The sequence below is a fragment of the Strix uralensis genome, chromosome 11, assembly GCF_047716275.1.
Source record: "Strix uralensis isolate ZFMK-TIS-50842 chromosome 11, bStrUra1, whole genome shotgun sequence".
Lineage (NCBI taxonomy): Eukaryota > Metazoa > Chordata > Aves > Strigiformes > Strigidae > Strix > Strix uralensis.
This window is the reverse complement of record NC_133982.1, coordinates 6,222,342-6,249,106: the sequence shown is the minus strand read 5'-3', so window position 1 is coordinate 6,249,106 and position 26,765 is coordinate 6,222,342. Positions and strand designations below refer to the sequence as shown.

The window sequence follows — 26,765 nt, the reverse complement described above, 5'->3', positions numbered from 1 at the left end:
AGCTGTCCATGACTAGAAGGTGCTCAGATACCATGGTTACAGTCATGGTATGAGATTTTAAATAGAATAACAAGTTTGCTAGGTTCTTTCATGTTTTAATTAGCTAAGACATCGGAAGACCAGACAAATTTTAATTATGTTGTGTCTCTGTTCCACTGATCTTTAGCATTTGGATCAAAAGAAATCTTGACTAACATTTTGTAGCTGTACACATACTCACTCTGACGTAACCGCCCTTAAAATCACAGTCCTATTTACATTTTACTGAACGAAAATCAGAAGTAAATGGTGTGTTACTTTCAAGGTACTTAAAAATAAGCATGTGATCAGGTGCAAACCACACACCTGGTCTGTGGTGCCTAAGAAGAGTTTAAGGAACAGGGCATATGAAAGTTCTAGTAGTCATTTAGAAAGAAAACTTGGTAAGGAAAGAAAATCTTTACTTCATGCAGTTAGAACAATACTAAGACATTAACACTACATTTCTTTTGGCTGGCAATAATTGTACATAGCTATTAAGTACAGGATTGGTTCATTACACATAAACATTATGGAAGCTTGATTAAAAAGCAGCTGCATAACAAAAATTTATTTGAAAGTTACATAATATTTTGTAACTTTTAATAATTTTCTAATTTTTGCAAATTTGGGGTTTTCATAAACTTTTTTTAGTAAACTTCTATGTAATCTTTCGTTCCCTGGTTCTCTAGGGAGTTGATAAGCAAAGCTGCTACAAACACAAAAATGCATAAAAGACCAGGGGAAAAAAAACCAACCTGCTTGAAGAAGCATTTAAAAACAATCTTAGTTTTCCTTTGTTACCAAATAAAACATCTTAAATGAACATTATTAAATGAACATTAATGTTGATTCAATATGGAAAACTGGCTTTTCAACTGATTCTAAGCTTCCCATAGGAATGCTGGAAGTTCATTTTGATCAATTTCAAAACAGAGTTTCCATTTCTTCTGAGAAGTTTTACTTTATATTCTGAAGAATTAGAGCAAGTTGAATATATGTTTTGTCCAGAGACCATGCAGAAGCATGAATCCAATGTCACACTTGAGAAACAGGTCACTTAACATTTACTGTAACAAAATAAGCGTGTGTGCATACACAGTACGAGACTCCAAATTGCTCCTAATCTTATTTTCACTATTTTTTTCCTTCAAACTCAGCAACTAACACATTTTGGTTCCCATACAGATAAACAGCTTGAAATTTTAGAAAAGTTTCTTCTAATGTTAGCAACAACTACAGTACAAATTATTTTAAGAATTCAGAAACAAGCGTCCCAAATAAAAACATTCTCAACCAGACACCCTGAGGAAATTAGAACTCACTGGTGATACGCATGACCAATTCACAATGAAGACCTTTTCTAATATTGTGCACAATATAAGGCTAAACCACACTCTTTTTTGTCACGCATTACAAGTGTGAGCACACCACGCTCATCTTACAGCTGAAGATTATTACCGTATCCAAATACACTGAGTTGTACTAATATGAAGCCTCTGATAACAACCTTTTAATAAGTCTGCGTCAGACCATTATCCTTCTTCTATATGCTGATCTGTAGCAGACTTAATTTCCCACTGACTTAATTCTTATTCAATCTTTAAAAACGTGTGAAATGTGTGCTGCAAGGCTGGAAAACACTATCAGCACAAAGAGAGAACTCTAGTCTAGAAGCACTTATTCCCATTTTGCACAAAGAAAGCAACTGTGTCAAGATGTATGTGGTAGTCAAAAGTTAATCCTCTATTTATTTGCTAACATTTGTTGTATGAACCCAAGTTCCAGAAAATACTTGGCATCCCCTCATCTGTAAGTGACACAAAGTATACTGTAGGCAACACTTGGAGATAGGAAAAAAATGACAAAACCTAAAACAAAACAACACCAGCAACATAAAGCTAGGACATTGATTTCAGCTGTACAGTTAACCACCTATAGGTTTTCTGCTTTGTACCATGCTGTTAATTCTAGCATTATCTACACTTATCAGGAAAAAAAACCCAAAAAACCCAAGAACCCAAAACCAAAAAAAAAAAACCCCAAAAGGCCAAAATAAACAAGCTGAAAGCCCATTCAAATTCAGACATATCAAAGACACATTCCCATCATGCTGGCTGGCCAGCATTCACATCAGAATTACCTCGACTGTCTTGGCTTGTGGCTTTACAGTCCTGTTTAGTGTTTCTAAGGTCAGAGAAAACAATTGTAAAGAATGCAGAATCTCCCAAGTTTATAATTTTATCACATCAGAAGCTAAGCCTTTTCACTACCTAAGAAACTACTAGAATAGGCTTTCTAAAAGTGAAATTCATAGTCTATTTCTAAAGAGGGTTTCACAATCATGTGGCCTTACCACATCCCAATATCAAACTCGGTTTGTTGGTTTTTTACAGTCAAAGGCTTTGAGATCCAGGCTTATTTTCTAATGAAAGACAGATTTTTTTTGTTAGCACACCAATATTTTTTTCATTACCACTACTCACTTAGTGAGAGACTATTCCTACATGACCACACTCATCACCTTTTATAAGAAACTGCATTTAAACCTGTAAATCACTCCTGATTCTCACGTACCTGTCAAGTCAGAAACGACTCCCTATCCACGACCAGAATACTGAATACAGTCACATCAGAGTGCCTGCCTTCCCTGAACCTGAGTTTTACTGTAGAGAGTGTTTACTATAGAAAGCAGTTATTTTTGTCAATCTTAACTTACTTTGATCAGGTGCTCTTTCCTCAGCACAGTCCCAGAATGACTATATACGGCGTATCTTCTGTCATTTGGTGTGTTATGGCCCCAAGCCTAGATATATTTTTCTTAATTACTGCACATCATCTTGGGTAGGCTTAATTAGTTTCAAAGTAGTCTGAGAAAGACACTGATACTACATCTTAATAATACTTACTATACAATTGCTTAATTAAACTCCCCAACAAAAATAACAAAATTAAAAATTTATTAACTGCTTTATCAGTCTTAAATTTGGGTGCTGAGATTCAATAGGGAAAGCACCCCTCACAATCCACTATCAGGTCTTAGCACAGGTATAACATAGCATGACAAGTGTTGCCACGCAAGATGTATTTACTTGAGTTGGTACCATCTGTATTACTCATGAGCAGCGGAATGAAATGGAATCAGATTGATTTACAGTCATTTAGGGCCATGTGTTCTATCAGCTTTCCAGGAGAGCCGCACTAAGCTTGTTTTATGCTCAAATAGGAGACATGAACAAAGATATTAGACTACCTGGTTTGGGAGGTGCTTTTTAGTCCCACATAACACAACTTTTTCTTGAGGAAAGTTTGTTTGCTGCAGCCTCAGAGGAGGGTTTTTCACCAATTCATTCCCTAGGGAGTGGAATTGAATCTAATTCTTTTCACGGATGTTCCCTGACGTCTGGGTGCAGCTTTCTCTGCACTTGCAGAGTCAGGAACACAGCCCAAACCCTGCTGGGGACTGTTCAGCAAGTATCTGCCTTTAGCCACCCTCCGGAGCCTGAAGGATTCCCTCAGTCAGTCCTGTCATCTGGTTGAACTGAAAGCCCCACAGCTGGGGGCCTCCTGTCAGAGGACAGTGCCATTTGGAGTGGTAAGAGTTTTCTCACTCAGTGTGTTACTTCCAGGCTACGTTTTGCACAAGTGGCAACAGGAGGAGAAGAAACCATTACATTCACCTTAGGCAGAGAAGAGTATCTATTTGCCACTTGCAGATAAATACTACCCTGAAGCTATGTAGCTGCCTCCCTAACGAGCACCACTGAAATCAAAGTCATAGTTGCTTCAGCTGTATGCAATGAACCACTTAACTGAGATACATACAGCAACTCCCAACCAACCCTCAGCAACCCCCAGAACTCAGCCCTCTGATTTTAAGCATGTTTTCCAAGAAGCTCCAATGTCAGCAAAAACACTACCAAGGACAGGTCAGTCGTCTTCACTGCTGGGGCTGGACTGCTGATCTGCGTCTCCCAAATGAACAATGTTCCGCCCAGGGTCTTTCAAAGTTTCTGAAGATCATGCACTGCAAAGTTCATTAAAGATCAAGCATCCCCTTGTACATGAGCAGTAACAAGTGACAAAGGGAGAGACAGACACTTCAGATCACAGCAGGTCATTAAGTATTTTAATTAATGGTAATTACACAAATTGCTTGAAGCTGAGGTATGACAGACTTCCAGTGCAGATTTGGTCACGAAGAGCATGCACTGCTTCTCCCAAAGGCACTGAAAGTCATGTCCCAGACTTGAAGGCGGCATTGCCATTTTTGTCACATTCAGGTGTTGTTTTGTTTTTATTTCAGGTTGGAGTTGTCAGAAGAGACTTTTATTGCCCTCTTTTTTTATTAGGAGAGTTTTCTAGCAGCAAATAGATTCAGTGGTGTGAGGACACCCTGCTTGGTCTACCTTTAATACAGGACATAAATTATTTGCACAGACAGTTCTAAACTGACAGGCAGGCTAGGCATGGCATCCACTAGTGAAACAGCCTGTATTATCCCACATGTTTCTTTGGCCCATGTAACTTTCTGTGACCTGAACTTCTCAAAAGCGAACCCGTCCATTAGGATTTGCTTCGCTCAGTGAAGCCAAAGCCATTAAGCAGAATAAACATTACATTCATCATCATTAATGGAAAAAAATTCTCAGTCACATTTTTAACAGTCTGTAGCCTCTTGAAAGGATTTTCAAAATAAAGACAACAAACATCTGCAATTCTCCCAGTGTGACTTTTTAAAGAAATAAATAGTCGGTGCTCCTTGAAATGAAAAATCTGAGTGGAAGTACAGTTTGGGGTGGGAGAACAAGGCAAGAAAGCTCCTGTGGGAAGAAGAGAGCAAGAACTTCAAAAGCAAGACAGTAAGAAACAAACTCACGTGGTCTTGAAAACATACTCCATGCTTGATATTTTAGAGAAGTGTACTAGCATGTTTAACTTCATTCCTACAGATTTTGTTCAGAGGTCTTTCCCTTTCACATATTCTTACAGAAGGTCTCTGCTGTTTCTCAAGTGACTCAGGCCCAGCCTCCCCTGCCCCAAACCATCCTGTAGTGATACATTCTTAAGTAGAACATATCCATTGAACTTGCATTTTCTGTCTCCTTGGCTCTTACACTGCAAAACCAAACTTTTCCTTTGCATGAAAGCCACATCACTTCTTTCCACACTATTTTAGGAAAAGTGTAAGCTGGCAGATTTTCCTTATGAACATATGGATCTTGTTGACAAAGCTATCTCCAGGCCTTAGTCTGTGCTATGGCATGGAGACTGTGACACCTCAGGTGCGTCCCATCCATGTTTGGGAGGCTGTGAAAACTCTCCCACTAAACAAAAACAGCAACTTTTGAGATGTGCTAATGTTCAAAACCCATGGTGCAATTCTACAGTTAATTAATTAGCATATCCAACAAACTGCCTGCCCTCTGAAGTGCATTAAAAACCCATGAAACAGACACTTAAGAATAGTCTTGCACAGACACTTAAGAACAGTCTTGCAGTCCCTGTAGTGTGGTTCAAGGTGAAGGTGTAATTTTGAACTAGAATATCTTAGGTACTAAGTGCAGTGACCTACTACACCAGGATAAGCTAAACAGCTGGGGGTATCATTCCTGAAAGACACTAAATGCTTTTCAGCATTTTTTTTTTTTTAAAAAAAAAAAAAAGCTTTTCAACCTGTTTTTCAGCACCTTGTTATACATTTCAAATCATTCTACACAACAGAAAAAAATTTCCATAATTCTTAATGGATCTTAACAGGATAACGATAAATTACTAACCACACCCCCCCCATCCTTCAAATGCTGAAACTGGTAAAGAAGGTCACACTTACTAGCCAAAGAGAAAAAGCAAAGATTAAAAGATGATTCTAGCTGACAACACTTTCCTAAGGGAGCTCCAGACTGAAATGAGGCTATCTGGCAGTAGCTGTCAACTGAAGCTCTCAGATCACTTTTACATTAACAGTTTATATCAAGAATCAGCAAGCACGAAGGAAAGCAAACTCCTTCCTCCCCCATTCATTCTCTCCTCTGCTACAGGGCAAAGACAAACCCTCCTAGCAACAAAGTTCAATGATTAAAAAGAACAGGCTGTAGCATGGCACTCAGACTGGCTACAAGTCTCTGCTTCACCACAAAACAGACGGATGATTAGGGCTGGGTAAGACCTTCAGTCGTTATCTAGTAGGACTATGACTCCCACCCTCCACCTGGAGCTGGCAGAAAGCACCTATACTCTCTACATTACCTGAAGTTAGGCATTCCCAGAAGCGGTGCGATCAACGTGGAATTACCCCAGGAAGACACAAGGAGAGGTTGAGAAAAACAAAGTATATCTGAAAACTAACTCTTCTTCAAGGCTCCTTTCCTTCAGTGCTGTACTGGACTGTGGGAAAGCGTCTCCCTCAGTTTGGAGGCAGCCCTGAACTGTTCCCTAGAATCAGCCACCAACCTCCTCCTGTGGGGAAGGCCAAGTCTTTCGTTCAACACAGCTCCAAGAGGTGTTGCTGCTTCTCTACTGCACACGGGACTCAGAGCTTGCTCAGACCAAAGAGAGTAAGCATTGTTCTCTACCCCAGGGATTAGGGCTCTCAGCTATGAAAAGGTGAGAACTCTGATAGACACAAGCCACACAAGAACAGTTCATGTATTTTAGCTTAAAATGCACTGAAAGCACATACCACTGCAGGCTAAATGGCCTCAGCTTTCAAAGCAAAAGAAGGTTAGATCAACTGATTCTGAGCATCAAGACCCAGGAAATCAGTTCTGCAATGTAGGTATTAGCTAACTAGGAAGAGAAACTACAGGAAGGAAACACACAGTTACTGCTCCAGAGAGCAAAAACTGAAAGATAGATCTGGTTCAACCTCCCTGCGACTACATTACGTAAAACACAAGATCCCCCTCCTGTAAGCAGCATTACCCAGGTTCCTCTGACTGTGATCACAAAAAAGCTATCAACTATGGCAAAAAGTCAGGGTACTTGTAAGCTCCACGTGCCTGACTATTCTTACTTCGCCATAAGTAACACCAGGATACACTCAACAAGAAAATCATAAATTGCCTTACATGCTCTAGAAAGCCCAAAACTAGAGATATAAAATCATTTTATACAGCTCGCCCTGCTAACTGATCAATCATTTCATTTACCATGGTCCCACTTACAATGTAATTAGTGACTTTGCTTTAATAATTTCAGAAAATCCTATGTTCTCCTGTATATCTGTCTTTCAACACTGCGCATGTCAAAGGGAATAGCTCTATGAATTCAGTCTTTAAAATAAAAAATTAATCATAAATAAATTCAGGCCAGCATTTACGTAACAACACATCCCCAGGCCCCAGTCGCAGATCTGTTAAATAGCAGGGTCTACTTCTGGACCCTGGCATGACAGCCCACAGTTGGTAAGTGATCCACCCCCAGTAACTGGCTTTCTACTCCACTTGCACATCTGTCTGCTTTGTATTCCAGATGTTCTACGTAGGATTTCTTCCCAGCAGAATAACCAAACACCAAGAAAGGATATGGAGTCCCTAATTCATTGATTTGCCTTACTTGTAACAGTATAAATACAGGCACAGATACATGCTGTGCAGGGGACACTGCATTTTTAAATGGTGACTTCTAACTACCACTAGCTTACAGAGCGCTCCTGCACCTAACTGAGAAAAGCCTTTCTTCTTGCTTTGATCCAGGTGCAGATGCAGGGAAATGGAATACTCTAGATGAGAGAATAGCATTACATATTCCCAACTTTTCATGATGGACTCTGAGCCATTCACATTTCAAAATTAGACTTCGCTTGTTGCAGACTTCTGAGGGCTTAGCTTTACGTGCTGCAGCTTTTAAAGGCCCAGCAGGAGCTGAGACAAGACTCAGCACCAAGACCAAAACTCCATCCTTACATTGTTTTCTCTTACTTGAATTACATGAGTAGGACTAAAAATTTAGTATTTTCTGTCCCTTATCAACTGAATGAGAAGCTCTAAGCTAAATCTTAGAAAGGCTTTTCCATGTTTTAAAAGAATAATCTAATGAAATTCAAATTTCATACCAATACATTACTACGTATTTTAGGTAGTCAGAGCAAAAAGATTTAAAAGCCAGCTGAATTACTTAAACACTTTTTTCCCAAATAGTTGTTGTATTAAGACAATTTTCACACACTACTACAGGATACCTCAAACAATGATCTTTAACAAAGCATCGTATATAGCTCATGAGGCTCATCCTCAGAAATAAATGTATTTTAGGAACTACTGATGTGACACTATTTTTCTTACTTGATTTTGTTGAGCAGATACCTCCCACCCTAAAAAGGCCTGTGACTGAGCAGAGTTCCAAGTAGGATATGAAAAATGTTACACCTCTGAGACTGATGGTCACATGTTGCAGCAAACTGCTATAAAAAGCTAATGCTCAGTGACAGTCTCTTCACCTAACTCCTCAAAAATAACAGCAAACTATAACTGCAATGACACAGTGAGAAACCTGAGAAGCAAAGTCTCCAGCATGCAGAGCCGCAGGTAGAGACAAAGGTCCATGCTACCAGGCCTCAGAATAACCCCACAGCCTCATGTTTCCGACACGGGGTATGCTGCTCATAGGGCACAGTCACAGGCTTCCCGGGCAAACACCACCCCAGACACACAACCAGGTCAGCCATTCCTTCCCACTGCGCCACACAGCCAAAGCCCATTCTCCACCCCACCAGGGCTCCCTTGGGCTTTTCCTCAAACCACTCTTCCCTCAGCAAAGTCACACTGATGAGGGCCTCAACTTCTTGCCTGTCTGAAACCTTCATGTTCTCAGCACATCCCAAGCTCTGTCTCCAGACCAAACTTCTGCCCCTGAGCCTCGGGCAGCACACCTGGTCACCCCAGCTGGAGTACAGCTCCAGCCATCCCCCACAAGCCCCCTGACGACTCCTGCCCCAGCTGGAACATCACTTCACCAGGCTCATGATCACCTCCAGGTGATGGTGCCCTGCCATCTCTGCCCAACAACAAGGTGGATCTGGCCCACCACTGCTTTTAACTCCTCTCACTGAAACACACATGCTACCTACTGCTCAAGCACTGACGTTGATAAAGTTTGAGGTTTATATGTGAAGACAGAGTAGACATTAAGTGCCCATATGGAAGAGAAGTAAAAGAAATGCCTCTGAGTCCTCAATTCTCAGCTGAACACTGTTAAATCTATACCTGTTTTTTCCCTGCCAAATACAGCTTCCCTGATCTACATACAAATGTAGATAGGAACAATACAAAAGTCACCAGATGCACAGTAAAGAGATTCAAGACAGCACAGACTAGAGGTAACACCAGAAATAGTGCCCAGAGCTTCTGGGGTCAGGAGACAGGCTTACCTCACTCCCTAAGGCTGCGGGACACAGGGGTGCGGTGCAGGGACCTCAGTCCTGAAGAGGAAGCACGGTCCATCACACCTCCCCTCCTGCTTCAGCACGGGGCTAACAGCTCTCTCCGGCTACTCCGCAGTCCCACGCAGCACAACGGTCCCCCTGAAAAAGCCATTTGATCTGCTTTCTCCGGGAGCCCATCCTTACCCCTAACCCGAGCTGCCCGCGGGCTGTCACCACAGGTGAGGGGAATAACGGTGTCGGCTGCTCCAGGGGGCCTCGGTGCCGCCGGCCCGACCCGCGCCGCCCTGCCCCGCTGGCCCCACGCGGCCGCCGGCACGAGGGCGGCCCCTCACAGCAGCGCCTCCATTTTCTCCTCGACGGCCCAAGGGCTGAAACCTGCGGCTGCGGCTCCGAGCCCCGACCCGCGGCCCCGGCAGGGAACCACCGCACGCCACCGCCCGGCTCTCCCCTCAGCCGCCCACCGCCGCAGGGAGGGCGGAGGGCCGCGGCCTACCGCACCCGGTGGGGCAAACCCGCCTACCTGCTCCGCCGGGGCAGCTCCCGCCTCCGCCCGCGGCCGGGGCAGCGTCAGGGGAGCGAGAGCGCCCCCTGCCCCCGTGCGCCGGGCGGCCCCGCCCCGCCCCGCCCCGCCGCGGGCACCGTCCCCTCCGCCTGCCCGGGGCCGAGCGGGGACAGCCCGGCCCGCACAGACCCCGCGGGCCCCCGCCGCCGGCCCCGCTCACCTGCTCCGACCGATGCGCGTGTGAAGACAGAAAGAAAGAAAGAAAGAAAGAGAAGACGCTCGTCCTGCTTTGTAACCTTTTATTAGCAAATCAGAACAACAAATATATTTCGTACTATTGTGCCTGTACTATTTCTGGGCACATAAAAATCAGTATTTCTCTTAATAAAAATATAGGCACACAGATTTAAAGAGTCACCGCTAAAACAGCAACAAAAATAGTCTTATTTTAATAAAAAATACTTGCTTTTTTCAGACTGTCACTTCACTTATGCCAGGTTCCATACGGCTCAAAAATAATACACAGAAAATAGATTTTTTTCTCCCCCACCAAAGTAAATTCTGTGATATAAACTGCTCCACTGAAGTGTACTACATCTCCCCTCCCACCACCACCCTCCCTTCCATGCCTTTTTTTTTTTCCCCCTCTCCTTATTAAAAGGAACCTTGAGGTTGTTCCTCAAAAACCACCAATGGTAAAGAATGAAACTGCCTGCACTGAGGTGGTGTCCTCCAGTGCTGTGAAGAGTTTAATGAGACACGCCTCCCTGAAGCAGAGCTGAATTTCCACCTCAGTGGAATAGATAGGGTGATAAATAGAGACAACCACATGTGGGAAAACACTGTAAAACTTCCTAACAAATCACAAACATCAGTCCTGAGAACAAGAGATTATATACACTCACAGCATGCTCCTATCTGGAACAGTCAGGGAATAGTTTGGCTTGACACGAGTGCTGCTCGTTGTGGTTTCTGTGCAATGAACGCCCCAGCACTCGGGAGCCACGTGAAGCCACGCAACGCTTGAGTGCCGCAGAGAAAGGCCAACCCTGCTGCTCTTCCGTGACTAAGCCAGCACTCCTGTCCTTAGCTGACCTGGGCAAAAAGATGACTGAAGACCAAACGCTATGAGCTGCCTGCAATGTCTTTGTTCACACACCACCTTACATCTTTTATTAATGTAGAATGAGTAAGCTGGAGCTTATAACTCCACACTGCCTTGCACTCCTCTGTCTGCCTTTCTACTGCATCTCATCCTGCTCAGTAGTTGCTAGGATTTTACAAATGAAGAACGACCTCATCTTTGTGAGAGCACAGTTCTGATGCAAAAACCTGACAGCTCCTTTGACCAGGGCTTAATTTTCAGAAGTGCAATTTATGTACACATCCTGCAAACTCTTAATTTGGAAACTGAAGGTGTTTTGAAAGTCCTGGAATTCAGAAAAATACCCCTGGCTCAGAGTTTATTTGGTTTTCCATAGCCCAGGGAATGAACTAATAGTAATGCATGGGACAGGGCAAGCAGGAAGCAAAATTTGGTGGGTAAGCTGGGCAGCTTTTTATCCAAATATATATGTTTAGTGTTCTATTTATGAAAGATTCCATCCAGACACCAAAGCAACAGTTTTTCCCATTACTGCTCCCTCTTAATACACACATTATTACAGAGCTTTTTGAGGATTCTGCCTCAAAAATTACACAGAAAGCTCAGAAATACATTTTTTAACTGAATGTGAAGAGAAGCCCATTCCTGCTCCTTATCCCTTGACCAGGCACGTGTCACAGGCTATGGCAGCACAAGACATGAAATGAAAGGAAATTAAATAAATAGTATCAAAATGCAGTGCCATATTTGCCAAAATATTAATTCTCCTGCTTCCACAATTCCTATACCCACATTCTCTTTTCCTTCCTTCAACCTTCCCTTCCTTCAACCTTCCCAGTCCCTCTGCTCCCTACATATCCTCCTCATACTCATTCCTCTCCAATGCTTTTTTCCCCCCTATCTCCTTCATTTTATGCTTCTTCCCTCAAATTCTACTTTCTGCCTCTCTCCTCCAATGCTTCTTACACATTTCCTTCCTTTCACAGAAATACTTTCTCATCAACTGCATTTTAGTCTCTGCCTAAGCAAGGATGTGTTTTTATTTCTTTCTTAGAAACTGGAAGCCAGGCAATATTAACCTGATACTAATTTTCAACACCCTGAGCTCTAAAACCTCAGCCTAGAAGTGACAACCATAAAGCCAAACAAAACCAGTTTCCTTGTCAATCCGTACTTGTTTCTAGTAGCCTTGCTTTCTGATTTTTAATTTATTAAATGGCAAAATAAATACAAACTTCTAACAACTGATATATTCAATTTAAAAAATAACCTAGTCTATGCACATTTTTTGGTACCAATTGAACAATACTGGCTTAGAAACTATATAGTTAAAATGATGCAACTTCCTAGCACAAAGACGTCACATCAATATCAAAGTGCTTACTTCCTCAATTTTGTATACAACCCCCTGAATAAAACACAGATGTCTGCAGTTTCGGTTACATGTAAACAGCACCTATACAAATAGGTGTTAATGAATCTCCAATTTGCCAACAATAAATTAAAACAATAATAAAGTCTGATAAAGACCATTCATATACCTGGGGTTTCTAAGTGCTCTGTTTTGGTGAAACATCCTGCCATCATTCTGTAAAAATGTATTTGGGTGTATGTAAGCCACTACAGAATTTTTTCTCCTTTTCATCCAAAAATTGCCCTGGCCTATCTCATCCTCTCAGTGGCCACAATCAGTTGTACTCAAATTGACAACGGCAGTTAAGTCTTCAGCCAGAGACAATGGCCAGAGCATATTCTTATTGCAGTACAGAACTGTTCATTGCTAGGTTCATGAAATCAAGGTTATGATATGTAATGGCACTATAATTTTATCTTCAGTGACAGTAATAACAGAGTACTGCACACAGCTAACAAAATCTGTCAAGATATCTGCCATCAAATATTTATGCTATTAACAAATATAAAAATTGTATTAAAAATTTTTCCTAAGACTCAATAACAGTTTCCCTGACTGGTATAATAATGCACACTCTTAATCATTACGCGGAATGTGAATTCTGCAGTAAAAGCACATCAGTAGAAACCCTACGTCCTGAGTGCAGTTGGTATCACAAGTTGATTGAAGTACCACTGAGACGCTCAACATGTAGAAAAACTCCAAACAGTGCTTGTGCTGTGGCATTCCCCTGGGAATCTGGATAGCCAGTTTTCTAAAATGCTCAGTAGGCATTTAGTAACATCATCCAGCTGTTGGTATAGTTTGAGAAGTGAGAAGCATCATACCAGGAATTCAGACCAGAAGTCGAAGTCTGCTGCCAGGACTGCTTTTTTCAGCAAGGATGAAAGTTTTCTCTGTCTCCTGCTTGTGGAATTCTCGTTACATTAAGATATGCTGCTTCTCCTCTGATGAGTGGCTTTTCTTTGTGGAAGATCCTCACTGTCACTTTCACAGTTTCTCTGAAATAGAAGGGCCACAATGTTTCAGTCACGTAAATGAGATACCATGTTCCTAAACACGATATTCTAATCTTATTAGTGTATCATCTATTGAGAAAAGCAGAACTAACAGAAATCTCAGAGTTTCATTCCAGAAGGTCACATGCACCGCAGGGGTCCCCACCCTCCATCAGACAGCTGGGCACAAGAGCAGCAGCAGCGCAGGCTCTCTCCACAATGGCTCATTTCTCAGTCAGACAGCACCCTCAGTGCTATGGTATCCAAACATAACCTGCAGCCTCCATGCTGCTCCTTTACAGAACAGACGTGGCTAGCACCTAAAGGGTTTATAGAGTCACCAGTTCTCCTTGCCCAACATTTCTGTCACAGTAACACAACTTAACAGCAGCATTAAAGACACACTAGGGATGCCACAGTTCCGTCTGGTTTCCCACTCTAAACCATTACCACCCTGTTGGGCTGTGCAAACATACAAGGACAGCAAAAATCACTGCACAGTATAATTGGTCCTTCTCTTCTTCCCATTTGAGAAATGTACCTACCAAACTTTCATCTTCTATCAGGACCTTTTTCACCAGCGAACGAGATAAGTGGTTGCACAATGAGACAATACGGTAAGAAAGCTACGGAGAGAGGGAAGAATGAGTATTTGACCACACATATGCAGTGCAGACACATCCAGACACATTTCATTTATCTACTGTGTACTAGAATTTTACATTCAAGCTCTTTCTTGCCCTCTGATCCCAACAGGCTTGGGAAGCCTTACATGAGAAGGATTAAAGGCCCGCTGTCGTACCTTCCATCGCCTTCTAGCATATTGCCTTTTGAAGTTTTCCATGTTAACAACAGATGCTTGCCGAACCAAAGCCTGTCGCTTGTCCACTGGCTGAAAGATAAGAGAGCAATTTTATTGCTTGGCTCCCTTTGGCGTATAAAATACACAAGATTCTTCATGTGCTCTGGAGCTGGCTGAAAAGAATACTGTCTGGGGAAGCTGTGGATTCATACAAGTAAAAGCAGAAGAAAAATACTTAAATCTAGTCCGCCCCGGGCCTGGACAGGACCTCTTTGATCTCAAACAAAATCCGAAAACTAGCATACAGTCAGCGCTCACACTTGGCCCTGCACACAAAATTGTTTGGAGAAGTTCCACTGATGCCCCTTTCTAGCCACTCGACCTGGCACAAAAGGTGTTATCGCATGGCATGGACTTTGCTCCAGCCTCCACTTCTGCCTTCAGCCTTCATAATGATCCACACAAAAAACAAAAAGTCTGGGAACAGACTTAAACAAGGGAGGTAACTAAGGGGATGCTAGAGGGTGCTAAGGCAACACTTGCAGTTTGTGAAGTTGCTAAGGTGCTTCTCAGTGCACACCTGCACCATCTCCATTTTCTCTGGACTGAGCAGCTGGTCCTAATGAAAGGTATTAGGAGAGGAACGCAAAGGTTCCACAGAGGCCTGACAGAAAGGAGATGGAGCTGTTGTCAACACACCAGCGGCACTGCAGCACACTGCTGCTCAGGGATTTGCACATGCTGGCTAGAAATCACAACAGAATAGGACTAAACCCAGCATCATCACACTGTTAGGTCCCGTGCTACCTTCTAAATTTTCAGACACAATTTTTCATATTTTGCCCTTTGCAAGGATATTTTAAAACCAAAGATACATTGGGGCCCTTTCCTAACTTCCAGCATTTGGTTCTTCATTTTATTCCAGCACATTTTTTTTTTATTCCAGCACATTTTTTTCTGAACTGTGTTTTTACAGGTTGTTCTTTTACCAGGCTGTTTTAAACATCATAAGTAAGTTTGAGGCAGTCATTTCAGATCTGAAGATGGAGAACATGTGAATTCATGTGAACGTGAAATACCTTCAGAGAGCACCAGCTGCACTCTACCCAAATATTAAACTGGTACAAGTCAGTAGCTAGGCCTCTTCCTGTGTCTCACAAAGCTGGTTGATAAAACCCTGTCTGCTTATCAAAATCTCAGGAAGTCTCAGGTAACCTACCACTGTGAGCAACCTTCTGCAATTAGTCTGAGACTGACAGATCCCAAGCAAAATCAGAAGGTGGCCCAAGGAAAGTAAATCCATGGCCAGCTTTGGTCAACATTGGACTCACCAGGAACCACAGAACAGCTGAGTCCGGAAGGGGCCTCTGGAGATCATCTAGTCCAATCCCCTGCTCAGGGCAGGGTCAGCTACTGCAGCTTGCCCAGGACCACATCCCACTTGGGTTTCAAAGGATGGAGACTCCACAACCCCTCTGGGCAACATGTTCCAGTGTTTGACCGCTCCTTTAGTAAACATGTTTGTTTGCTTTTTTTAATGTTTAAATAGAATTTCTTTATTTCAGTTTCTGCCTGTTGCCTCTCGTCCTGTCACTGGATACCACTGAGGAGAGCCTGGCTCCATTTTTACTCCATTCCACCACATATTTATACAGATTCAGAAGATCCCCCCCTCTAGACTTCTCTTTTTGACACTAAACAATCCCAGCTCTCTTGGCCTCTCCCCCTTTGACAGATACTCCAATCCCTTAAGCATTTTCACAGCATTCCATCAAACTCACTCCAGTATGTTTAGCTGACATCACCATAATAAAATGGGAAAAAGGTAGCTGTCACTTAGTATTAATGATGAGGGTACACGCTACAGCATATCTGAAAAAACTCAGTCTTTGTCCTTTAACCATACCCAGAGTGTGACAGCACAAGAAATTGATACCCTGGCAATAAATATATGAAGAAAGGACTGCAATACCTATGGAAAAATAGGAAGAAATATATCTATCTATCTATCTCAGAATTCAGACATGTGCCTAAAATTTTTGGATGCCAGTCTGGTGTTAAGAAACAGATGTTCCGCTAACCCTGACACAGTCCTTCTGAAAATGAAGCACCTTTGAACTCCAAAACCACATCAAAATTTGCATAGACCAGAAAACTGTATCTGACAGATCGAGGGGGAAGAAAAAAGCTCAAAACTGGATCTGTAAAAGTGAAGAGAGACAGGCCAGGAATTAACCCTCCAAAGATTATAGAGTTTATGGAGTGACAACCATTTCAGCACTTCTGATCTGCATATGTAGGAGGTGGATAACCAGAAATATTTCCACTGAACCGGAATCCAACTACCAAGCCAGACACCTCAAGAAGCAAGAGTACCAAAGGAGAACGGAAGACACATCAGTGAGGATTTAAACTTTTTTTTTCAGCAAAATAATTGATAATGTTTGAGACAACAAAATTGCTTTTCTCATAAAATGCTATAGGTATAGCATTTGTGCAGATATCTCAGCAGGAATTCAAGGAGCCAAGGTATCAGCTAGGCCTCTTTCTCACTTAGATATAATACACCATTTGCATACAACAGAAGTGGGAAATTTAAGAATTAAATATCATTTCCTCATGCTGCAAATGGCTAGCATGGTGCAACAATACAGTGACTAGAAATCAATTTGAAGTGGAAATAATGTCACTGGCTAAATGTCAGCTGTACAATCATCATGAAAAATTTCCAAGTGCCCTTTCAGCAGTAGAACCATCACCGAATCAAAATAGCTCACTTCACAGTACTCCTAAGTAATAACTACCTCTCAATTTCTAAACAGCCTGCAAACCAGTGACCTTGTCATTTTCTCAATCATCAGAATATCTTCTCAAAAGCAGTATGTCAGTGACCTCCTTCAGCTCAGAGAGCACTAGCCTCAAGGACTGAGTCACAACAATATTAACCTCATCCAAACACGCTCAGGAACAGAGTGGCCTCATTTAACATTCCTTCTCATCATGACAGTGCATTTGTTCATAAAGAAAATCTACATGAACAGAGAATATGAGATCATGGCTGAGGGATGGCAGACTCTCTTTCTTGAGAGTCCTTTCTGCAGATATTAACTCCCAGTGGGCTTTAAGTCACTTTTCAAGAATTAGAACTTCCCTCATGAAATATCTGGTTCCCCCAGACAGTACTGTGGGCCTTCGAGCTCAAAGGAACCTGCAGAAGTGACGGCTGAAGCATTCCCAGAGAATAAAAAATGGACACAAGTAAAACTCTCAATACTATTTGTCAACAGTTGAGCCCAATTCTCCCCAGCCATCAATGCCAGCTTGCTAGGGACATCTCCTGGCTATCTACACTATTTCAGAGCTTTTGAAATTTTTACATCTTGTGCAAAGAAAGATGCCACAGAAAGCACATCCAGTTTCCATCCTCCACCAAGTACAATGACAGGAAGAGCAATACCCCCTACTGAATAATTGTTTTCAGAACTCTGAATTTTCACCAGCCTCTGCTCATCTTTATGAGGAAATGGTAGTGATTGGTCCACTGTAGTCTACACAAACAGGATGAGAATGTGATTTTATCTTTTTATCTGTAAGTAGGAAACATTATTCTTAATAATGTTATGAACAACAACAGCTCAATTTAGCTATGCCATTCACTTTTCTGGAAAAGGAGAAGGAAAGCTGGGCAGTGAAAAACATACTCTATTATATATAAAAAAATCCACTCTAGATGGACTTGAGCAGTGATGCAGGGATGCCTGGCTACTATCCCACTGATTCCTGTAGCTGCGTAACAGTCACCTTGCAGCAAATTCACACAGCTAAGCAAAGGGGCTCTAAACTAGCTGCAGAACCTAGGCTGGCAACTCTTTTCAGCACACAGAAGCTTGACATCTCTTTTTCAGTCACTAACCATACAATCAGGGAACAATTGCATCCTGCATAAATAACTATTTATTGTGTCCAAAACCAAGATGGGTACATCTGTGCGTATTAATACAGTATAATCAAATGACTCCTTTGAAATACAAGACAGCAGGGCATGATTCAAATTGGGGTCAACTTTTCTTTTACTTCCTAAAACTTAAGAAAAAAAAAAAAATCTTCACAGCAAGAACACTAGTCTCAAATCCCACACCACAGATTAAATTAGTTGTAGCTTTGTCATCTTCCTTACTGAAGAAAGCAAAGTAGAGGTCTATGTTATCACTTATCACTCACAAATTAATATTTGCACTGTAAAATTACATACACAGTTATTTCATCAGTTCATTACAAGTGCCCAGTTATGTCTTTTGAATAGGATTTCATTGGTATAGGACAGGAAACTTAGCTGAACTTTAAACTAAAGCATTAATCAACAGCTAACACCTTCAATGGTAAAAGATTTCACCCTGCATAACAGGCCTAAAAAATAGTCCTAACTTTTCTTCATCAGCAGCCATTTCAGAGAGAATTCCCACAGTACTAGCTAAATGTTAAATTACTACACCATTTACTTGGTTTTATAGGACAGATTTAACCTTTGCAAATATTTCTCTCATACGGTCTACAGAACTGCCTACAGAATGACTGCTTCCTTCACCTAGCCAAAGATGCTATCATGAGATTTTTATTAGTTTCCAAGCGCTCAGATTCTACTGACCTACTCTTTATTCCACGTTAATTACTTAGTAATTTTCAGGAACTGTAATACATGAAGTAGTATGATATAGGCAATGCAAAAGGCTGTAGGGTTAGATGTGTCCATACCACTGTGATAATCTAGTTCCTGTAAATTCAGACACCAAACGTGGGAAAAAAACTCCCACACTACAAACCACTGGCAGTTTACACTTTTGGTCAGCACCTTGTTCAACACATCAGAATTTCTATTTTAGTTCTAGATGATGTTTTTGTGTAGAATCTACACAATGAACTTCTTAAACTGCTCTACATTGAAACAGGCAGCAAACCCTGCACCTAACCTGATCTATAACATTACTGATTTGATTCTGCTACATCAAGATTCAACCCTGCAAGGAATTCTTCACAGCGAGATCTATTTAACAGTTCAATTAATGATTCATTAATATCTTTGTTGAAAACAGAGTCAAAGTTTCCATTCACACAGGCTTCATTTTCCAGTTGGAAACTACTCATTAAATCCTGTATCCACTTGAGTTCCTCAGAAAGTTCTTGACTGAGAGATTCATACTGACTCTGCAGATCAGCATACTTCCCGGTTATGCCTGTAAGACTAGTGCTTACAGTCTTGATATCATCTTGTAGATGTCTTTTCAGGGATTCAATTTTACGGTATTCATACTTCAGCTGAGATAGCTTGTGTCTCACGCTTTCATTCTCTTCTTTATACCAAGCTTCTTTCTCATTATAAATGGAAACCAGAGCATCAATGTCCTCCTGCACGGAATCGTGGGATGCAGCCAAAGTGCTGAAACCCCGTTCCATAAGTGAAATGTCTTCTACTACCCGGGCAAAGCGCTCAAAGTTGATGTAGGTATTGTTGGGAGGCATACTCGAATGGCACTTTATGGTGTACTCTCTCAGGCGTTTTGTCTTCAGCTGTGTGTTCTCAACCTTCTTGTTTTCTTGGACTTTTGCTTCTTCTTTCAGCTGGTGAGTCGTCAGACAGAGGAACCAATATTACTGAACATTTTAAAGACAGTGCAGTAATTCAAAAACTCTACACAAAGGATACAGCCTGAACTTCCACAATGCGGGGAAGATTCTCTGCTTTCACAATCTTCCTTCATGCATTTGATTAAAAGGAAAAAAACCAACAAACACACAAACCCAAAACCAAATGACAAGTGACGTGCATTCATTCCGATGTGATAAGTGTGAATAACAGGGCCACAATTTATTTTCATGTTAATTTTTAGCAGTTAACAGTCTCAAAGCTATCAATATTTGTAAGAGGAAAAACAATAGTCCTGAAAACTCCAGTTAATGTTTTGTGCAATGCAAAGAAAAACTGAATTTAATCCTCATTAGTCATGCTGAGATTAGCTAAATGTATTTTCAATAAGAGACTTATCCACAAAAGCAAGCAATCTTTATGATGAAAAAATACATACAGACACACAAATTTAAGCAAATCAGCACAATTGGTACAGCAGTTGTATCTTGAGAGAAATTGCATTTTCCACATTGGCTGTAGTCAACTCCCAACTCAAGAAAGCTCTAAACCCAACACGTAGTATATGTCCATGCAAACAAAGGAGGATGGAAAAATGCAAAGCCCAGTCTGACACAGGATACTGTAATGTGCAACAAACATCAAAGCTTTGTCCCCCTCTTTTTGAGAGTTATGATAATAAAAGAAGTCATATGCAGAAATCCAAGGATTTAGTCAGATCCCACCAATTTCTTCCCAGTGCATCTCTTTAAGACACCTAGGGTCTCTAAGTACCTAGAGGGCATTTTTCCATTTAACACACCAATAAGAGTGAGAATATTGTTTCTGCTTTGCTCATGGTAAAACACCTGTCTTTATTCAGTCTTACCGTTATCCACGGATGAGACAGAGCTTCCTGAATTGTAAGCCGTTTCCTAAAAAACAACACCACAAAAAAAACAGTCTTGAATCAGAAATATCTGGTACACAAGCCCATTGACCTGCACTTCTCCCAGGCTTTGTATGAAGCATTTATAAAGATAATGCCAGAACTAACTCTCAAATTTCAGGGTTATCTTTCTCCATGAGGCATACTGCTTGTGTGTAGCTTAGTAATCGCTCTGATCAATCCCAACTTCCTTCTGCATTGTGGCAGTTTGGTGAACAACACATTAAGAGCACTGAGAATCAAAGGCAGAAATGCAGCATTGCACAGGGACCGTCTCTGCACATGGGACAAATACCAGTATCACTGACTTGTCCTTTCTTGAAAGGAGGTTGCTAGACCTGTGCAAATCTCTCATCAAACCCCCACCTACTCTAGTCTATTCTAAGGCCCAAGGATTTTCAGAAATCTTGACTGAACAGCTTGCCTCTTTCTCTCTAATACCTATTTTCTCCCCTGATGAAGCCATCAGAAGGAACTGCAAGCACCTGACTTCCCTCCAGGACAAATATGACTACAGGAAAGGAGATGCTACTTCCGCACGCACTTTATTAAAAACAAGAAAAACTAAAAAAAAAGTCTGTGGTTCCTATAAACTGGGAATAAAGATCTGCATAGCTGTCATGCAAATTTCAGGTGATTGCAACACATGCAAAGAGACTTTCGGAACAATTCCACTGTGAGCACATGTGAAAATTTCTCTGCTCTTGCACCACTAGGAGCATATTCTGGGATCATGTCACCACTTTGCAAGTAGTTCATAATAGACTGAAATACTGGAGTGGTAGTTACCCTGAACTAGAGATTTTGTGCACCATTTTCAGCCTTTCACCTACGCTGTATTGTATCAGCTTGACTCAGGTGAGAATTTAGCCCTGAAAGTGAAATTTAACTAAGGAGATTTGGTTCCTTTTCTTAGGATTTCTGGGTGCAGCCATTAACTAGGGGCACAGCAGCATTCTCCTGTCTTGCTCTTGAAGGGCAATATACGCTGCAGGGAAAGCTTTGCAGATTACTCTTCAGGATGTTTCACCAGGCTTATCTTAGGAGACAAATGGACCCTTCTTACCGTGTATCTTTCACCAGGAGTTTCTGAATAAAATCTTTTGCCAGATCACTGGTATTGCTGAAAAATTCTTCATCAAATTCATAATTCACAGCTGTGATGTTGGCAAGCGTTTCTTGTTTAGTTTCTCCAAGGAAAGGCGATGCACCACTAAGCCTAGATAAGCCAGAAAGAATAATCAACTGGAAAAATAAGCAGCAGAGGTCCCCTAATGAAATTACAGTGACTGTGTAACATACGCTCAGGATATTTGTGGATCTCATGTTGTAGCAGCATGCCACGTGGAAAATAACAGGCCCAGCTTTGGCTCACTACATCTGTGGTTACAAATCAGACTCATCTTGAAAGTCTCTAGTGCAGCACTAATGCGTACACACAGATAGAAATGCACATTGAAGTCACTGCTAATCAAACAAGAAAAAGCTTCAGCTGAGGAAAGTCTCTATCCCTGTGAACCCACAAATGCTATCAGACAGAAGCTTCTATCGGCTTCAAGCTGATGAAGTAGTGTTTCTTTAGATCTTCTTTGGGTAGGAAAAGTCCTGCCTCTACTGCTTTTCTGTCTGCAAAGATACTGGCAAGTTCCCTGCACAGTGGGTTTGGCCAAGAGACCTTTCTCAGCTGGAACCAAAATACAAAGTGTGATCGGAAGTCAGATGCATGGCTTTGCCTAGGGCCAAGCCTGTCAGAGAGGTAGGGCCATGATGCTCATTAAAAGGAATCCACAAACAAAAGGACATTGGCTGCAATAAAATCCAACTGCTTCTGAACAATGCAAAATTTCATTCTGTTGGCACTCTGCTCCAACTGCAAGGATATAATGGAGACATCATCATAATAAAATGCCATTCAGCAATCTTTACTTAGAAAAAGCTTTCATCCTGCTTTGCCTATCTCTCAGCTGAGACTGATGACCTTCATCTCTGATGACTATTTATCTCTGCTCCATAAAACTCAAGTGTTAGAACAGATTCACTGCAGACTCCTCCTGCCCTGCTTTCACTCCCCTCCCCTTCTCCAATCCACAGGGATGCTGCCTCGCAAAAGTCTGGTTTACAGAAAATGTTATTTATACCAAGAAAATTGATCTCATCCCTTTTTTAAAATCTTCTGGGCTATTATTATGCTTATCTATTATGTCTAACTTTGATAGCATAGTTTCAGGATGCAACAGGCTCAAAACAGGACTGCAGCAAACTCCTAGGATCTAAATGGAGGTTTTGAATACTAAACTGCTTGCTTACATGATCCTGCTCAACAGACCTTTTACACTGTGTGTATTGCCACTACTATGTTGACTGGGAATTTGGAGGTAAGCAGAAAGTTAGATGGGACCACCTGAGCTATTCAGCCCAGTCCCCAGCTACCGTATCTGGTTTTATCCACAGAATAAAAATTTGAGCACATAAAGTGTTTCCCTCTACAATCATACAATGACACCAAAGCAGCTGACACAGCAAGGCACAGTGAGGTCCTCCAGTTGTCTTTGATGCAGTAAATTTCACCCCATAAGCCACAGTCGATCTCACTTCTTAACAGGTTTTACATACTCCCTTTTGTTCCATTTCTGTTAGCCACAAAGAAGGCTACAAGCAGGCACGTCGCCAGAGAACATGGGCGTCGTTCCAAAACTAAAGCTTGGAAACCTGCCCTAAAGCCTTGGTTTCTTCTCCCTTTCCCAAAACTGTGCCATGAAGCAGCTGTACTTCCACCTTCTGGCCCTTCGCTGGAAGTCAAAGCCAACAGCGCTCTATTCTCCTCTGAAATCTGGAAACTCAGTTTTGAGGTCTGTGAAATGGGAGGATTCTCAAATTCTAACACATAATGCAAATTATTTTTGTCATATCCTGACTCATTGCTGGGAAACATCTAACAGCAGACCTCAGTAATAAAGACTTCGCCCTTACAACCCACTGAATCACTCCACTGGTTACTGAATTAAGAACTTGTAGGCATTTTGTTCTCTGCACCTCACGAGGGCATCCATTTGGTTGCTGCCACGTTTGCTAAAGTAGGCAGTATCATTCAACACACCCCATTTATTCAGAATTCTTCAGAACAAAAGGCTTTAAAATTAACAGGCAATACTAAAGGCATACACATTTCTAGTACATAGCATATCATGCAAGCTGACCCCTCCCATCATAAAAAGCATGCTCTTTGCTGATCATTTGTAGGAAGACAATTTTCAGCTTTAATTACCATGGCAGTCATTAGTAGCCAGTCAGGTAAAACAGCTCTCCTACACTGGATACAGTACAGAAACCCACTTCATTATTCTGCCCCCCAGGACAGAACTCTGAATGAAACAGGAAAACCTCGAGAGCTGTGCATCTCTGCAATTGCATGGTAAGTATTTCCAACTGCTTATCTTCAACTTTTAAGTTTTCCTCTCATCATTTATGAACACACATAAACAGCAATTTACAAAGTTTAATGTCCTGTCAAGTGTACATGTCACTGAAGACCAGAGTGCTGATAAAAGGCAAGGGTCTGGACAATATTTTAAACCCCCTTACCTGAGCTTGTGCTCAACAAGTATCCCTATCTTCTTCTGCACCACAGGACAGAAGGGACTTCGTTGGACTGATTCTGATTTCTCAGACCATAGCTCTTTTACAGGCTTTGGGGCCTAAGCCATGGAATATAGCCCAAGAGTGGATTTAATTCCACTACATTTTCCATCCTGAAAAGACAATCTCTCCCCTTCAAGCCTCCATACTCGTACTGAGCCCTGAGCTGCGTAAAGCAAATCCCTTTAATGCTAGAATGCACCTTCTTTAAGTTTGGCAGCAAGTTAGTCCTCTGAGAGTCACAAGGAACAGCAGAAGCCCAGGGTAGGAATGTTAGGGAGAGGCATATCCAAGCGTGCTGTATCCACCATGAACTGTTCCCCAGCAGTCACAGGAGCTTGATTTCAAGGGAACCAGTTAGGTCCAAGGATGCCTGACCACTTCTGTAACTCTCATATCAAACCAGAGGAAAGAATTCTTGCAGAAACAGGTGCTGCCCCTCCACTGCATGCATCCGTTGTCACACAAGCAGTTTCATAAACTGTCAAGCTCCATCTTAAAACTCTCTCAACTGCTTGTCCCCAAGTTGTTCACAGAACCTCATTTCTTTGAGAGTTTGAGCTTGTCATAATTTCCTACTTTTATTTGTTCATCCCCAGTTCACACGCTTCTCTTCTAAAAAGTATGTCTTTATTTTCCCTTGTGCCTACTGACTGCAATGATACTCCCAACCAGCCTTTGCTTTACCGGCTTTAAGAAGCCATTTTTCCTCCTGTATGATGAATTCTCAGTTCCCAGGGTCAACTTCTCTGCTCCTATCCCAGCTCAAATTCACCTTTTTGAATATGAGTGACTGTATTTACACATAGTAATCTAGACTGCTGCCTTTACAAGCAAATTAAAACTTCCCTGTTTACCTGAAACAACTCACTTTGTAAATGGTACTATTATACTTGCTATTTCTATTCTCTCCACACACTGGTAGCTCACAGCCCTTCTCCGAGCAACCAATATGCTTGGGCTTTTCCATCTTCTACCACTTGGAGCTGATGAGGTCCCATAAGAAGCAGAAATGCCTGGTGATGCTAGAGATGCTTGTTCTTCGTCTGCTCAGAATGCCCCTCTTCTTCTACCCCTTATTTTAAACTTGAGAAGGCTGCAGGGTAACATTTGCCCATTAGATAAACCACTGCCCACTCCATGTGTGCAGCTCCTTTCTTAAATGACTAAAGGGAAGAGGTGTTTCATACTAGTACAAACGACCTTTAGGAACACTTCTACAGGAGTGAATCTATAGTACTCACAGTATGTAGGTGATGACTCCTATGCTCCTGAAAGACAAAGGAGATTAATTGCAGGAGTTCTACATGACCTGTATTCTTCTTAAGGTACACCATATGCAAAAGTCAATAGTAGCTGCTATATAGGCAGGAGCATCATTGCGGGTTCAGATAACTGCTAATCTCTCTCAAAGAATGGTGTTTCAGGGAAAATGTGAATTTTACATATAACTTAAAAGTAATGGGGATATTTCAAGTCTTTTTATGTATTTCTACTTCGGCAGTTATTTACTACAGTACACATCAGTAATACAAAGAAACAGAAGCAAGGATGTTTTATTTGGGGTGACTTCTTTTGCCTGCCTTCTCAGCAGATCAGATTAGTACGCAGGTCTCCTCTGCATGCAGTGCTCTTATAAATAAATAAAGCTGTCACAAGCACTGCAGGAACATGTTTTCTTTTAAGAGTGCTCCTCTGCAGTGGACAGTGGCAAACTGTTAACTCTATAACTGCCATCAGTAAAGTTTTTCACTGTAATTTTGCAGAAATTAAATGCTTATCTTTTAATTAAAAAGAATGCATAAAAACAGAAAGACAGAACAAAGAGTTAGTAACTGCACTTAAGTTTTTTGTTTTGTTTTTAATTTGTTGCACCATAATGGATTCTATTCAGAGCAAATTGGGAAAAAGTAATAGTAGACCAACCTGAGAAAAAAACAAACACAATATAAAAAACTTACCACATATCTGCAGCCAGTCCAAGGGGTTCATAGTTTACTATTTCTGGAGCTGTAAGAAAAATTTAATCAAACATCAGCAACTGAGATAACAGTTTTTTACCAGGCTGAATTGGGTAGCAGGTCAAGAATTACAAAGGGGGTGGGCGGGAAAAGAAAAGGTGGTTATAGGATGCACTGTTTATAGTTTTATAGCCCTGATAGGAATTCAAGTTCACAGGTGTCCAGAAGAGACAATGTAGAGTAACTTGGAGCATAATGCAACTCCGGAATAAAGGTGAAGCAGATATATACTAATTACAGTGCAAATTATAACAAATAAATTATTTCACTTCCCAAGGACACTGTTATCCCTAAGAATCTGAGCTTTTGCTTTCT

At 41.5% G+C, this 26,765-nt stretch overlaps 2 protein-coding genes across 3 annotated transcripts in view; both read right to left on the bottom strand.

Annotated features, from left to right (window-relative positions):
* The window catches only part of HERC1 (HECT and RLD domain containing E3 ubiquitin protein ligase family member 1), a 136,299-nt gene extending 126,798 nt beyond the window's left edge, over window positions 1–9,501 (bottom strand). The window contains exon 1 of the mRNA XM_074880966.1: window positions 9,389–9,501. The gene's annotated coding sequence lies outside the window, so the exon portion shown is untranslated. The remainder of the gene's footprint in view (window positions 1–9,388) is intronic.
* Window positions 9,502–10,187: 686 nt separating this feature from the next.
* DAPK2 (death associated protein kinase 2) overlaps window positions 10,188–26,765 on the bottom strand; it is a 47,742-nt gene continuing 31,164 nt past the window's right edge. The window contains exons 6-12 of one of the 2 annotated variants that reach the window (XM_074880828.1): window positions 26,391–26,439; window positions 25,674–25,700; window positions 21,860–22,012; window positions 20,734–20,779; window positions 14,225–14,314; window positions 13,968–14,048; window positions 10,188–13,425 (exon numbers count right to left, since the gene is read on the bottom strand). In XM_074880828.1, coding sequence (XP_074736929.1) covers window positions 13,351–13,425; window positions 13,968–14,048; window positions 14,225–14,314; window positions 20,734–20,779; window positions 21,860–22,012; window positions 25,674–25,700; window positions 26,391–26,439 — 521 coding nt within the window. In that variant the 3' untranslated portion in view covers window positions 10,188–13,350. Of the gene's footprint in view, window positions 13,426–13,967; window positions 14,049–14,224; window positions 14,315–18,160; window positions 19,841–20,733; window positions 20,780–21,859; window positions 22,013–25,673; window positions 25,701–26,390; window positions 26,440–26,765 lie in introns of those variants that run through there. The other variant, XM_074880827.1, reaches the window with a different exon arrangement.